We start from the raw sequence: 11,242 nt of genomic DNA, 5'->3' as shown, positions 1-11,242 counted from the left end.
TTTTTTTTTTTTTAATTTTCAAAAGACACACTCCAGGAAGACCTTGCTCTCCCATCTTTGGTATGGAAGGAATTCTGTTGCTGTGTTCCTCTCTTCTGGAGTGAACTTCCCCAGATCCCAGTCCAAACAAAGTGGGAATAAAGCACTGATACCCATGTAGAGCTGAAGCAGCAATCCCATGTTGGAGGGTCATGAGTGACAAACACCCCATGGAGTGCTGGTGGCTGTTCCCTACATCCCAGTCCTTTATCCAGGGTTTCCAGAAGGGGGAGCTTTTCTGGCAGTATCCAGGCAAATGCAGCTCTTATGGTCAGGTAACTTTAGGTGTGGATTTGTAGAGTGAGACCAAAATGGACAGTGGATTTCAAAYCTGTCCTAAGCTGTGAAGTAGGAATATCTGGTGGAAATTTGRTGCAGGAATGGGAAGAGTTAGGCACATCACAGGAGATGATGTATGTGCAAGATCAAGGGGTTCAGATCTTGAGGAATTCAAAGCCTGTTCGTTGTATGCAAACTTGTTGTTCAGGAGTAGCTTTCACATCCACATTTCCATTTTGAGGTTTCTCTGCAGGATCTAGGCTGGCAGCTTAGGAACTGGAATTTCAAACTGGTGATATCAGGAACTGGTCTTTCTAGGGAGCCTTGCTCTTGCTGTTCCCAGCTTCTCTGGCACACTTAGGAATCTGGTTGAGYTTCAGAAGCAAGATTTGCCTTCTCAGAGTGCCAGTCTGCTTACAGGTTTCTGTACACATCATTCAGTGCAAAGCTTTTAAATGGTTAATATTAGACTAATGCCAATGTTAGGTTTTTTAATACGAATTTGAATTTGGAAATTATCTGAAAATACAAAAAAAGAACCGCTCTGTGAGATCATAGGAGCAGGAAATGTGTGGAAGTGGGTAGATGTTAAACTATGATAGTCACACCCAGCTTTGCATGAAGTGTCCRAGGCCCGGTTGGACGGAGCTTGGAGCAGCCTGAGATGGTGGAAGGTGTCCCTGCCCATGGCAGGAGGTGGCACTGGATGAGCTTTTAAGATCCCTCACAGCACTAACCTGTCTGTGCGCATGTTGACACCTTTTCCATGTGCCTTGGTTGGAGTTTTCCACCACCCTGAGCTGTTTAAAAAAGCTCCAAAGGAGGAGGGAGCTCATTCAGTTCTTTGTGTCTTAGGTGCTTCCCTTGGACAAAAACCAAGGAAGAGRTGGGATGCTCAGGAACTCTGGAAAGCTTTTAACTTAATTTCAGTATTACTRTTCCAGGTTGATGGTGGTCCTGCTGTGGCTTGTGCTAGAGGTGGCCTCACTAATTCCCATTTAGTGAAAGACAGGAAGCACCAGGTRCTTTTCTAGTCTGATAGGAGCTCCACAGGCACAGGGAACAGCAGACATGTCTGTGCCTTTAGTTTTGCTTTGGGTGAGTGGCAGAAGGTTCATCCCTTTCCAGCTGTAGGAGAACACTGATTAGCAGGGTCTGATACTACTGGATTTTCCACCTGGGGAAGGCATCTTGAGCTGTATGGCCACAGCTATGGTGCAGATGCCTGTAGTTCATTTTCCTCTGCTTCTCTGGAGTGGATCCCACCTGGATGGAATTTTGGCTTCGACAGTTAGGAARACTGGTCCCTGTGACTGACAGCTCACTTTTTATTCTGCTCAATGGCGCTGCCGGGCAGGGCAGTTGGTCCTTTACCTGTGAAGTGTTATAGGTTTTGGATATTTGGAGTTTCAGGAGAAAACGGTGAAAGGAAAAGCTGCTAGAAGTATTCTTTTCTCATTATTGACATGCCACAGGAATAATCTGTTTTTGTGGTTTAGGTGTAATTTTTGTCCTTAATTGCCACATTAAGGTGTAATGGATTTAAGGATAGCAAGGAACCTCCCTAAGTTTATTTTACTCTGAAAGTGACTGTCTTTTTCATTGAAAAAGTTTTATTGCAAAATTACACAACTGTCACTGTGGTACAAGAACAGACAATAAAAGCCATCAGACACCTGCATCCACATGATGCAAATTATTCACAATATCCCACAGTGTGTTCTTGCCCACCCCTTCCACCCCCCCAGCCCAGCCTCCAGAATGTTCTGTGTGTGGGTTCAGTGCGCTGCTCACAGGGAAATGTCCTGCATTTGGGAACATCCCTGGGATTGCCTCCTGCCTTCCAGCACCTGGGAATATGCAGTATTGGGCTTCTATGGCAGCAGGGAAGATTGGCGGGGAGATAAAGCAAAGCCATGCAATTGCTCCATGCTGGCTTCAGAGCACTGGCAATTCCATTGGGATTAACAGATTTTCCTCATTTCAATAATCATTATTTGCCTTGTGGTGTCTCTCAGTGTGTGCCAAGYGCTGCAATGCTCCTGGGATAACCTCAGTTCCTTTTTTAAATAGTGCTAACCTGATGATACCCCTTGAAGAGAAGTTAGGAATAGCCTGGATCAGGCTGTGAAATTTGCTAATTACCAGACATAAATATAACCATAAATACCTTTGTTTTTCAGGGTGCCCTTATCCAGGTCAGCAGACAGGGAGCTAAAGTACCATGGAGCTTCAACACAGCATAATTAGAAAGTCAGGTAACGGCAGCTCTAAAGCTTTGTGTTTAATTAAGMAAGAAAGTGGAGATGAACCTGGTCCACCTTCTTGTGAGAAGCCAGCAGGGGAGTGCCTTGGGTCAGCTCTACAGGGAGCTGATCAGAACCAGCTCTGCTCCGAACTGGGAGCGCCCTGKCAGTGGGAACGGAGTCTTTCCCAGTCCTACAGGCTGCTGCAGCGCATTTCCAAGAGAACTGAGGTCTCTGCCTGGTACAATTGCCTGTTTACTTAGAGGTGTTGGCCCGTCGGTGATCCCGAGGGGTGCAGTGTTGAGGGGACCTCAGGTTTCTCTTTCTAGCAGCCCAAGCTGCCCTTGGGGCTCTCTAAGCCCCTTAGCTCTCCATGAGGTGTTGATCCAAGCTGCTCTTGGCTTTGGTGTTCTACCTAAGGAGCTCTTGTGTTTGAGGCTCCAGCACAGCACACAGGGATAGGCAGGACAGAAGTGCACAACTCCATCCAATCTCCATTCTCCTGTGCTGCCTCCTGCTCTGCTCCAGGGCCCTGCAGGGGCTGGAGTGCACAGCTGGYCTTTGGTGATCTAACACACCCCTGGAGAGAGGAGAGAGAAGTAGGGAGCAGCTCTGGAGCGGTGCCACAGGGCATCTGAGCAGGAGAAAAGGGCAGCRATAAGCGTGCGGTGGGGAAAGCGTTTGGGATGGGGGGGTGATGCCTTGGCAGGGCTCGTGGAGCGGCAAGGAACTGAGCAGGAGGMTTAACTAGTGCAGGGAGGAGCTGGGCTGCAACCTGGCCACCTCAGCTGACTCCTGGTGACCCTCTGGTGCCAGGCTCCCTGTTCCTCTCTGCAGGTGGTTTTGTGCAATCCGGATTTTGGGGTGAGGTAAAGTGTACGCTGGTTTCTCCTCACAATGCACCCTGGTCTGAATAGCACCCATAGTTCGAGAAGGATACAAAATAGTGTTTCCCATTTGTCAAAATCCCCCCCTAAAAACACACACAAACCAAAGCTCTGGGGAAAAAAACCCCAACCAGACCAAACCCAACTACAACTCGTCGCGCATCTTGTCGCCTTTGGGCCTCACGAGCCTGCCGATGAAGAGGATGGAGTTGGTTTTAGTGTCCTTGATCATGAAGATGAAGGGATGGTCAGCATAGAAGAGCTTGGGGTTCCTCATCTCCTCTCGGCCRTAGATATCAGCATCGTAGGGGTTCCCCTCCGTGTCCCATTCCAGAGCCGCCGCATGGAACACGTTGGACAGGTAAAGGTCTTTCTTGCCAGAGATCTTGGACAAGTCAGCCTTGGTTTTGTCAATGGCTTCTGTCAGGCCCAGACCACCCAAGTGTTTCTAGGAGGAGACAAGAGGTCAGCAACCCTCGCAGAAATGACACAGTGCAAGGGGAAGAGGGACAGCAGGCACAGATAACCCATCACCCACTGTCTTCCCTCCCATCCCAAAGAACTGTAATGCCCAACTGTTTCAGGACCTCCTTTACCTGAAGGTCATGGCTGACTTCCAGGACAACTTTTGGCAGCGAGATGGCCACTGATCTCTTCTTCATCTTGCCAGCCCAGGTCTTCAGCTGCTCCTTGTTCAGCAGTTTCTCCACCCTCTCCAGTGGTTCCACGTGGTTTGGCATGATGAARATCATGCTGGAGAGCTTGTGAGCAAGTGGCATCTCTACCACCTGGAGCTTCTCTGTCTCATCATCATAGTAATTGTAGAGACCTAGAAACCAGAAGCAGGAAATGGTGAGATGTGTAGCAGAGGCAAAGTGAATTCAGCCTGGACTTTCTCTGACTAAGAGGAGAAATGAATTGGACATCTGTTGTGGGTTAAGGTTTCTMMWWKKAGAAACCTTAACCCACAACAACACCCTTTTGGGAACTGGCCTGGYATTACTGGAGTTGGCTGTGGCTCTCATTTGTGTGACAAGGCAGGATTTTTTCCCAACAGCATCCTGTAGTAAAGATGGACTCTCTCTGCTCCCAGAGAGACTGAATCAGCAGAACACTCCCCTGCTTTGTTCTCTCTCAGGCAGAACAATTGGAAGCAGCTGTTGGGAATCTGGGTAATGGGGAGCAATGATTCTAACTCTGGCTGGTCTTGGCTGGGGGGAAGGGTTYCCTCTTACCTGTGCGGTGCATCATGGGCACTCCCACAGTGTAGGAGCGGGTCACCATGAATCCACGGTTGTCCACCATCTTATGATGGAACTTCTCATCCCAGTGAGCTGCAGGAGAGAGAGAAACACAGCTTGTAAGGTAGGGGAATGGGTGGTAATTCCATGCACAATTCCCAACCACCAACAAAGAGCTTCCTCCAGTGAACCTAGGATTTGTCCACCTTCCCRTTGGGCTTTTAGATGATCCTTAAARTTCCTCCCAACCCAAACCATTCCGTGATTGTTTGTGCTGGCTCAGGGGAGGTTTGGGGTAACTTACACCAAGAGCTGAAGGTAGAACTTACGCTTGAAGAACATGGCGTTGACAATGAGGGCCCCGTCAGTTTTCTCCACGTCTTTCGTGACCTCCGGGAGCTTCCCGTCCGTAGTCTGAGCTGCCCACTCGTTGATGGACTTGAGGGCGCTCCTCTTGTCTCGGAAGTTGATCTTGGAGTGCTCGTARTTGTAGTGCTTCTTGCTGTTCTTCACGAAGTCCTCGGCGAAGGTGATGGAGGCGGGGCCATAGAGGCGGTTGCCGATCTTCCAGGTGACGTTTCGGGCGGTGCTGTTGCTGACCTCGCTGAGCAGCTCGGACAGCCCGCTGTGCACGTAGTCATCGTTCAGCTTGTCCGCGCTAAGCACCGCCTTGGCCTGCGAGGCCGTCGTGGCCTTGCCCCCGAGGGACACAAGCCCGAGGGAGGARGCCACCACCACGGGGGACAGCAGGATGTTCTCCATGTCCTTGTCTTTGGCCATGGCGTGGTAGAGGTTGAAGGCCAGCGTGGTGCTGCGCTCGGCCAGCGTGGTGGCCTTGTCACTCAGCTTCCTGTCCTCCGAGGGCACGGCCGCAGCRAGGCCCAGGAGGGCCAGCCCCATGATAATCCACATGGCTTCAGCAGCACCCAGTGCTTCCCAGGATCTGCTGGGCAAGAAAACTCCCCATCAGCATGACTCCAACCCTTCCTGGAGTGCCCTCAGATCCCAGGGCCTCTGCCCAAAAAACCAGCTCCTTGGTGACAGTGACATTGCACCAAGGCTTCATCRGTGCAGCCATCCCAAATCCACCCTGAACAGCAATTAACATTCAGGAGTGCAGGCTGCACCCTGGCAGTCAGAGCCTGTGCATGTGGAGTGACAGCTTCCTTCCTCAGCAGTTTCCCTATATTCCAATGTTAATGGACAGTGAGTGGTTTAAGGAGGGGCCGGGCAATGTAGCAATGGTATTTCTGATTGGATCTCRGCAGGACAAGGGGGAATGGCTTTAAACTGGAAGAACACAGGGGCAGATGGGATATTGGGAATAAATTCTTCCCTGTGATAGTGAGGAGGCCCTGGCACAGTTGCCCAGAGAACCTGTGGCTGCCCCTGGATCCCTGGAARTGTCCAAGGCCAGGTTGGATGCACTTGGAGCACCCTGGGACAGTGGAAGGTGTCCCTCCTGGCAGGGGGTAGCAGCGGATGAGCTCTAAGGGCCCTTCCAACTCAAACCATTCCAGGATTCCATGTCCCCAGAGCTGGACAAAGSTATGCCCTAACCAGGAAAAGCTGAAAGCAGGGTGATTGTGCTGCCCAGGGCCACACAGCACAGAGTTGTCCCTCGATCCAAAGGCTGTTTCAGGCACTGTATGGCAAGGACTGTCCTCACTGGGACCCCATCCCGGGCCCCAGATCCTCAGCTTCCTTGGCACTAGATGGAGCACGTGAGCTTCCAGCAAGCAAAGCCAGCGGCACCCCTAGAGAAGATCCTACATTGTCTGGTCAGCCCTAGAGAAGATCCTACACTGTCTGGTCAGTTCTTTTCAACTTGGTTTTGCCTGTCCAGCCCTGCTGGTGAGGTACTGGTGCAGAGGGAGCTGGGGTACCCTCATTTTCCCCAGCAGAGCCTTCAGTTCATGCCTTAGGTAGATATACCCCATCCCAAYGTAGGTGAACCCATCCCCAGCTAGGGCTCTGAGCCCCTAGCTGTGCTAAATGTGCAGACTGACCAGTCCTAAGTGCCTGGAATCCCTTTGGAGCTCACCCCACTGGCCCCACATGTTCCCTCCCTCCTGCAAACCTTCCTGCTGRCAGATCCTCAGGCCTTAAATTCTGCCTCCAGCTTGTGGGGGTGCGTTTTGTTCCTTGGTGGCTCTCTCCTCCCACCCTGCTCCTGACCAGCCTCAGGGGCTGCTCCTGGCGTGGGGAGGTCAGGAGAGGCTGCTGCGAGGCCGCTGCGGGGTTAAAGTATTCCGGGCAGGAAGCRAAGGGCCCGCTGGGATTACATATGGAAGGAAACACGCAGCACGTAGCCCCAGGCCAAGAGAGTGCGCAGTTCCACCCGGGACCCTTTGCCAGAGTGGGAATTACATAGCCTCAGAGGGAGGCGGTTTAGAACCTAAAATCCTTTATGGGAGCAAGGCTTCTGTTAAAGGGAAAAGCCATCCCAGCTGCCTGAAGAGCAAAGATTTGTGCAACAGGCTCAAAACTGCTCTCGACACTTTTATAAAAGTGCAGCCAGGGTGACAAGCATTGAAAATCTGAGGAGGCTCCTTCTGATTTTCTATTTTTAATTTATTTCTGAGGATACCTTGGAACTGTTTCATAGTGAGGTCAACGTTTGCCTTTTTCTTTCTGAAAGAAAACAGATACATGGAGTAGTTCTCTTGTGAGCAGGGGTGGGCTGCACCTCTTCATCCTCAGCTTAAAAAAGGGTTCATTACTTCWGGGCTGGGTGACAGATTTGGGCTGTGCTGAGTCATGCAGCCCAGGACGGAGAAATTTTGCCCATTCTTGGATTACAGTGGYGATTATTGGTGAATTCATAACCCAGGGTGAAAATGGAGGGAATGTGGGGAATGCACAGCCAGCAACATCCTCTCCTGTGCTCCCACATCGAGGGGACGCCCAGTGCCAGCGTGGCATTCCTCAGCCTTCCCTGGGGCCGCCGGGACCCGCTCTCCTGGCGGGATTTGGAGGTGCACCCCTCYGAGGGCTGTGTTCCTCCCAGGAGCAGGACAAAGCTGCAGGGTGGAGGCAGGCAAACAAAAGGCCATTTGCGTGTCACCGGAGGGTTGTGACACTTGGTTAAGGCAGCAGCAGGACGGGTCGGGCCGTCCTATCGCAGGAGGCTGCAATAGGGGAGAGCTCTCATTCCTGTGCTGGGTTGGTGCCCAGGGTCCAGGAGGCTCCCAGGGCTGGAGGATTTCACTCACACCAAGATAAAGTTTCCCTTATCCCCCTTTTCTTTTCCGTCACCCTCTGAAAGCTTCTGCAGCTTCACTGCGACCACCTCTTGCAAACTGGAGGCGATGGGAGGGATTTTTTAAATATTTTTCCTCAAAAACGCAGAGCCAGCTCATGGGACAGTCTGTCCTCCTATGCCCCACTTCTAACCACCCCATTGCAGCCTACCCCCCACGCACCCCCTTCTCCCATGCTATAATCCTCCCCCCGATTTTTTTGCCCAGACAGGAGGATGCAGAACCTCAAAATAGCCCCCACCCTGCTGCAATGTCAGCTCGGTCCCCCCCCGCCAGCCCGGGATCCCCCGGCTCTCCCCTCTTACCTGCGGGGTCGGGATGCGGCTTTGCTCAGCTCCCTGTGCACCTCCTGGTCCCGCGGAGGGGGTTTATAAGGGGCCGGGGAGAAACTTCTGGAAAGTTGGGAAAACCCTCTCAAAATGCTCGGGGAGGGAGAGGAAGGGGAGGATCCGTYGCTCTCTGCCGGCCCGCCGCCAATGGCAGGGAATGCCGGCCCCGCGCCGCCCAAGGGGGGTCGGGATGGAGGGGGATGCGCGCTCCCTCCTCCTGCCTGTCCCCGAGCCGGCCCTGCAGCAGGGATGGGGGAACTTTTCCCTGCCCAAACGGTGCTTGTGCCTTTGAACAGGGCTCAGTCCATCTTACTCCCATCCTCTCCCTGCCCCCGGCATCTCCTGCAGCTGCATGGCTGTTGGCACCAAAGGCAGATAGTGATGTATTTATTTTTTTTGTTTCTGGGCTGTCACCCTCCATGAAGTCAGGGGTGGTGGAAAGGCCTTCAGCCACAGAGCAGTCACAGGCAGCAGGTGTTCAACATCTGTCTCATCCTGCCATCTGAAATGTGGCCCTGATTGGTGACATCCAAGAGAAGAGAAAGCTCCAGGCTGACCTCAGAGCCCCTTCCAGTGCCTAAAGGGGCTCCAGGAGAGCTGGAGAGGGACTGGGGACAAGGGATGGAGGGACAGGACACAGGGAATGGCTTCCCACTGCCACAGGGCAGGGATGGATGGGAATTGGGGCTTGTTCCCTGTGAGAGGGTGGTGATGTCCTGGCACAGGGTGCCCAGAGAAGCTGTGCCATGGAGAGATTTCTGCTGAATCACAAGCGCAGATTCAACCCCGCCACATGTTAAGCTGCCACAGGATTGTTTTCATGGCAATCTGGGATATAGGAGTATTGTAGGTACCCCCACCTCATGGATGGTTACATCAGCAGAAGGATGCTGAATCCTTGCATTGTTTAATGTCTGTGTTTCACTCTCAATCACACTATATTTTCATTTCCCCCCCTAATTTTGGCTCTGCAAGTTTTTCCACTTCCCTCTGAGGATGGGAGTCTCAGCCTCTTGTTGCTGCAGTAGAAAACATTCAAAATAGGAAGCTTGGGATATTCTGGTTGTTGTCTTGGAAGCTCCTTGCTTTGAAATCATCTCATTTTTTCATTCCCCAGCACAGCCCTGAAGATGGAATTCTGGAAGATGGCATCAAAATGTGACGTTTTTCTTCCATCTGAACTGTTCAGATTGTGCTATGTGAGTAGATGCTCCATACCTCAAAAAAGGGAGATCTTKGAGCCCTTGCTCAAAATTCTCCACCAGCTGCAACAAACCTGGTGTCCTCACATCAATGATGTTTAGAGATCTGSTCCCTTCAGGGAGGGATTCAGTGGCAAAAAGAGCTTTGGAATACCTTAAGCAAGCTATTTTTGTACACTAGTGTATTTTGGTGCAGTTAGCTTTGCTTTGTGTCTGCATAAATGATCAACAGTGGGGTCCCAGAGTTTTTATAACACCGTTTTGGCTTTATTAAAAATGAATTTGTGGATGTCAAACCATCAGAGCCGAGGTARATGTTAGTGGTCTGTGCTAGCAGCATGTACCAGCTGAGAAATGACAAAAACTCCTTTAAACTCCCACTGTCAGCTGCTTTTCACTGCCAAACTCTGAATTGCTCCACCTTCAAACCTTTCTGTGTAATTACTTCCCATGTAACTTTTTTTTTCCCTTCCTAGCGAAATCTAAACTCTGAAATTTTAATCYTGATTTCTTTCACTGTCTCCCAATGCCAGAGTCCTCTGACATTCTGKGGACTCTGTCCTTTAGTCCTTTGAAATGGCTTTGCCTCAATAACAGGGTTTGGAGTAGAATAAAAATAATTCTTTGTGTTTGAGGGCAGGCAGCCCAGCATAAAGATATTTCAGATTTTTCCTGATTTTTAAGTGTGTATTTCAACTTATTCCTTCTGTCAATACAACACAGCCTGGTAAGAGCCACAAAAAAAACCTGCAGAACTTTAGAATGTGAATATACAGAAAATGAGTAAATTCTACCAAAATACTTTAGCAAACAGTTTCATCTTGACTGTGAACAGTTTTTCTCCAGAGCTAAACTTCTGGGAATCAGTTTGATCTGCATTGCTGGGGAAGATTCCTGCTGCTCTGCAGTGATTTCCAAGCACAATCAGGCTGTGCAGAGACGCTCCCAGCCCCCACAGTGCCACGTAGGAGCTCCTCCAGCGGTGGGATGGGGAGTGGGAAGGGGGAGCCAAACTGGGAGTTGCCGTCTTCCGTCTTCTCTGCTTCTGTAATGAGCAGTTGCAGCTGCCAAAGGGACACATCCACTCCTCCGGCCCAGCTCCTCCCCTCCAAACCACATGGGGCAAAACTCGAGTTTCTTTTGTCTGGAGTTATTTGCAGCATGAGTTTGCTTCGTGGCTTCAGGGCAGTGCAGATCCACTGAGCTTTAAATTACAGGGTTTTGTGAGATGGGTGTGATCCTACTGCCCCCAAGAAAGCAGAGGGAGATTTCCAGGTTTTCAGGCTGTTGTTGCAGCGCTTGGGACAGTGTGGAGGAGCTCTGGGGTGGAGGGCAGTGAAATCTCACTGTACCAGAAGTCCAGCTCCCACTTCGGTGGGAAACAATCCATGCCCAGCCATAAAACGTCCAGGTTGGCGCTGCCCTGGTTGTTTGGCTTCTTGTTTTAAGTGGTGTTACTAATTCACTTGATTATCTCTTGAAGGAGTGTTTGATTTCTGCGAAAGCAGACACTGGGTGTTCTTTGGACAGGGCTTTTTAAATATAAACTCCAGCAGCTTTGCACTTTCACCTTACCGTGACCCAGGAGACTCATCCTGTTTTCCTGTGTTGGAGACATTCTGTCATCTTCTGAGCTTCTGTGAGGCAGTACTGGTGCAGGATTGCTGCTTTCCAGGATCATGGCTGAGGAGGGCAGGGATGCTCAGAGACAGCACTGAAGAGCCTTAAAATCATCTAGTGCCACATCCCACCATGG

At 50.9% G+C, this 11,242-nt stretch overlaps 1 protein-coding gene and 1 long non-coding RNA gene across 4 annotated transcripts in view; one reads left to right on the top strand and one right to left on the bottom strand.

Moving 5' to 3' along the window:
• Positions 1–1,909: 1,909 nt before the first annotated feature.
• Positions 1,910–8,408, bottom strand: SERPINH1 (serpin family H member 1). 2 transcript variants are annotated; one of them, XM_057368139.1, is made up of 5 exons: positions 8,261–8,408; positions 5,022–5,638; positions 4,687–4,785; positions 4,048–4,280; positions 1,910–3,899 (listed from the first exon to the last, which is right to left on the bottom strand). In XM_057368139.1, the coding sequence occupies exons 2-5, from the start codon at positions 5,602–5,604 to the stop codon at positions 3,597–3,599; spliced, it is 1,218 nt and encodes a 405-aa protein (XP_057224122.1). In that variant the 5' UTR covers positions 5,605–5,638; positions 8,261–8,408; the 3' UTR covers positions 1,910–3,596. The 2 variants fall into 2 exon arrangements, with proteins under 2 accessions (XP_057224122.1, XP_057224121.1); XM_057368138.1 differs by having other exon boundaries at positions 5,022–5,635.
• Positions 8,409–9,378: 970 nt separating this feature from the next.
• Positions 9,379–11,242, top strand: part of LOC130574745 (uncharacterized) — a 7,510-nt gene continuing 5,646 nt past the window's right edge. For both annotated transcript variants that reach the window (XR_008965462.1, XR_008965463.1), the window contains exon 1: positions 9,379–9,483. This is a non-coding gene — a long non-coding RNA (uncharacterized LOC130574745). The remainder of the gene's footprint in view (positions 9,484–11,242) is intronic.

The sequence above is a fragment of the Malurus melanocephalus genome, unplaced genomic scaffold, assembly GCF_030028575.1.
Source record: "Malurus melanocephalus ecotype Western Australia unplaced genomic scaffold, MMel_1.1 scaffold_89, whole genome shotgun sequence".
Classification (NCBI taxonomy): Eukaryota; Metazoa; Chordata; class Aves; order Passeriformes; family Maluridae; genus Malurus; species Malurus melanocephalus.
This window is presented reverse-complemented; position numbering and strand designations above follow the sequence as displayed.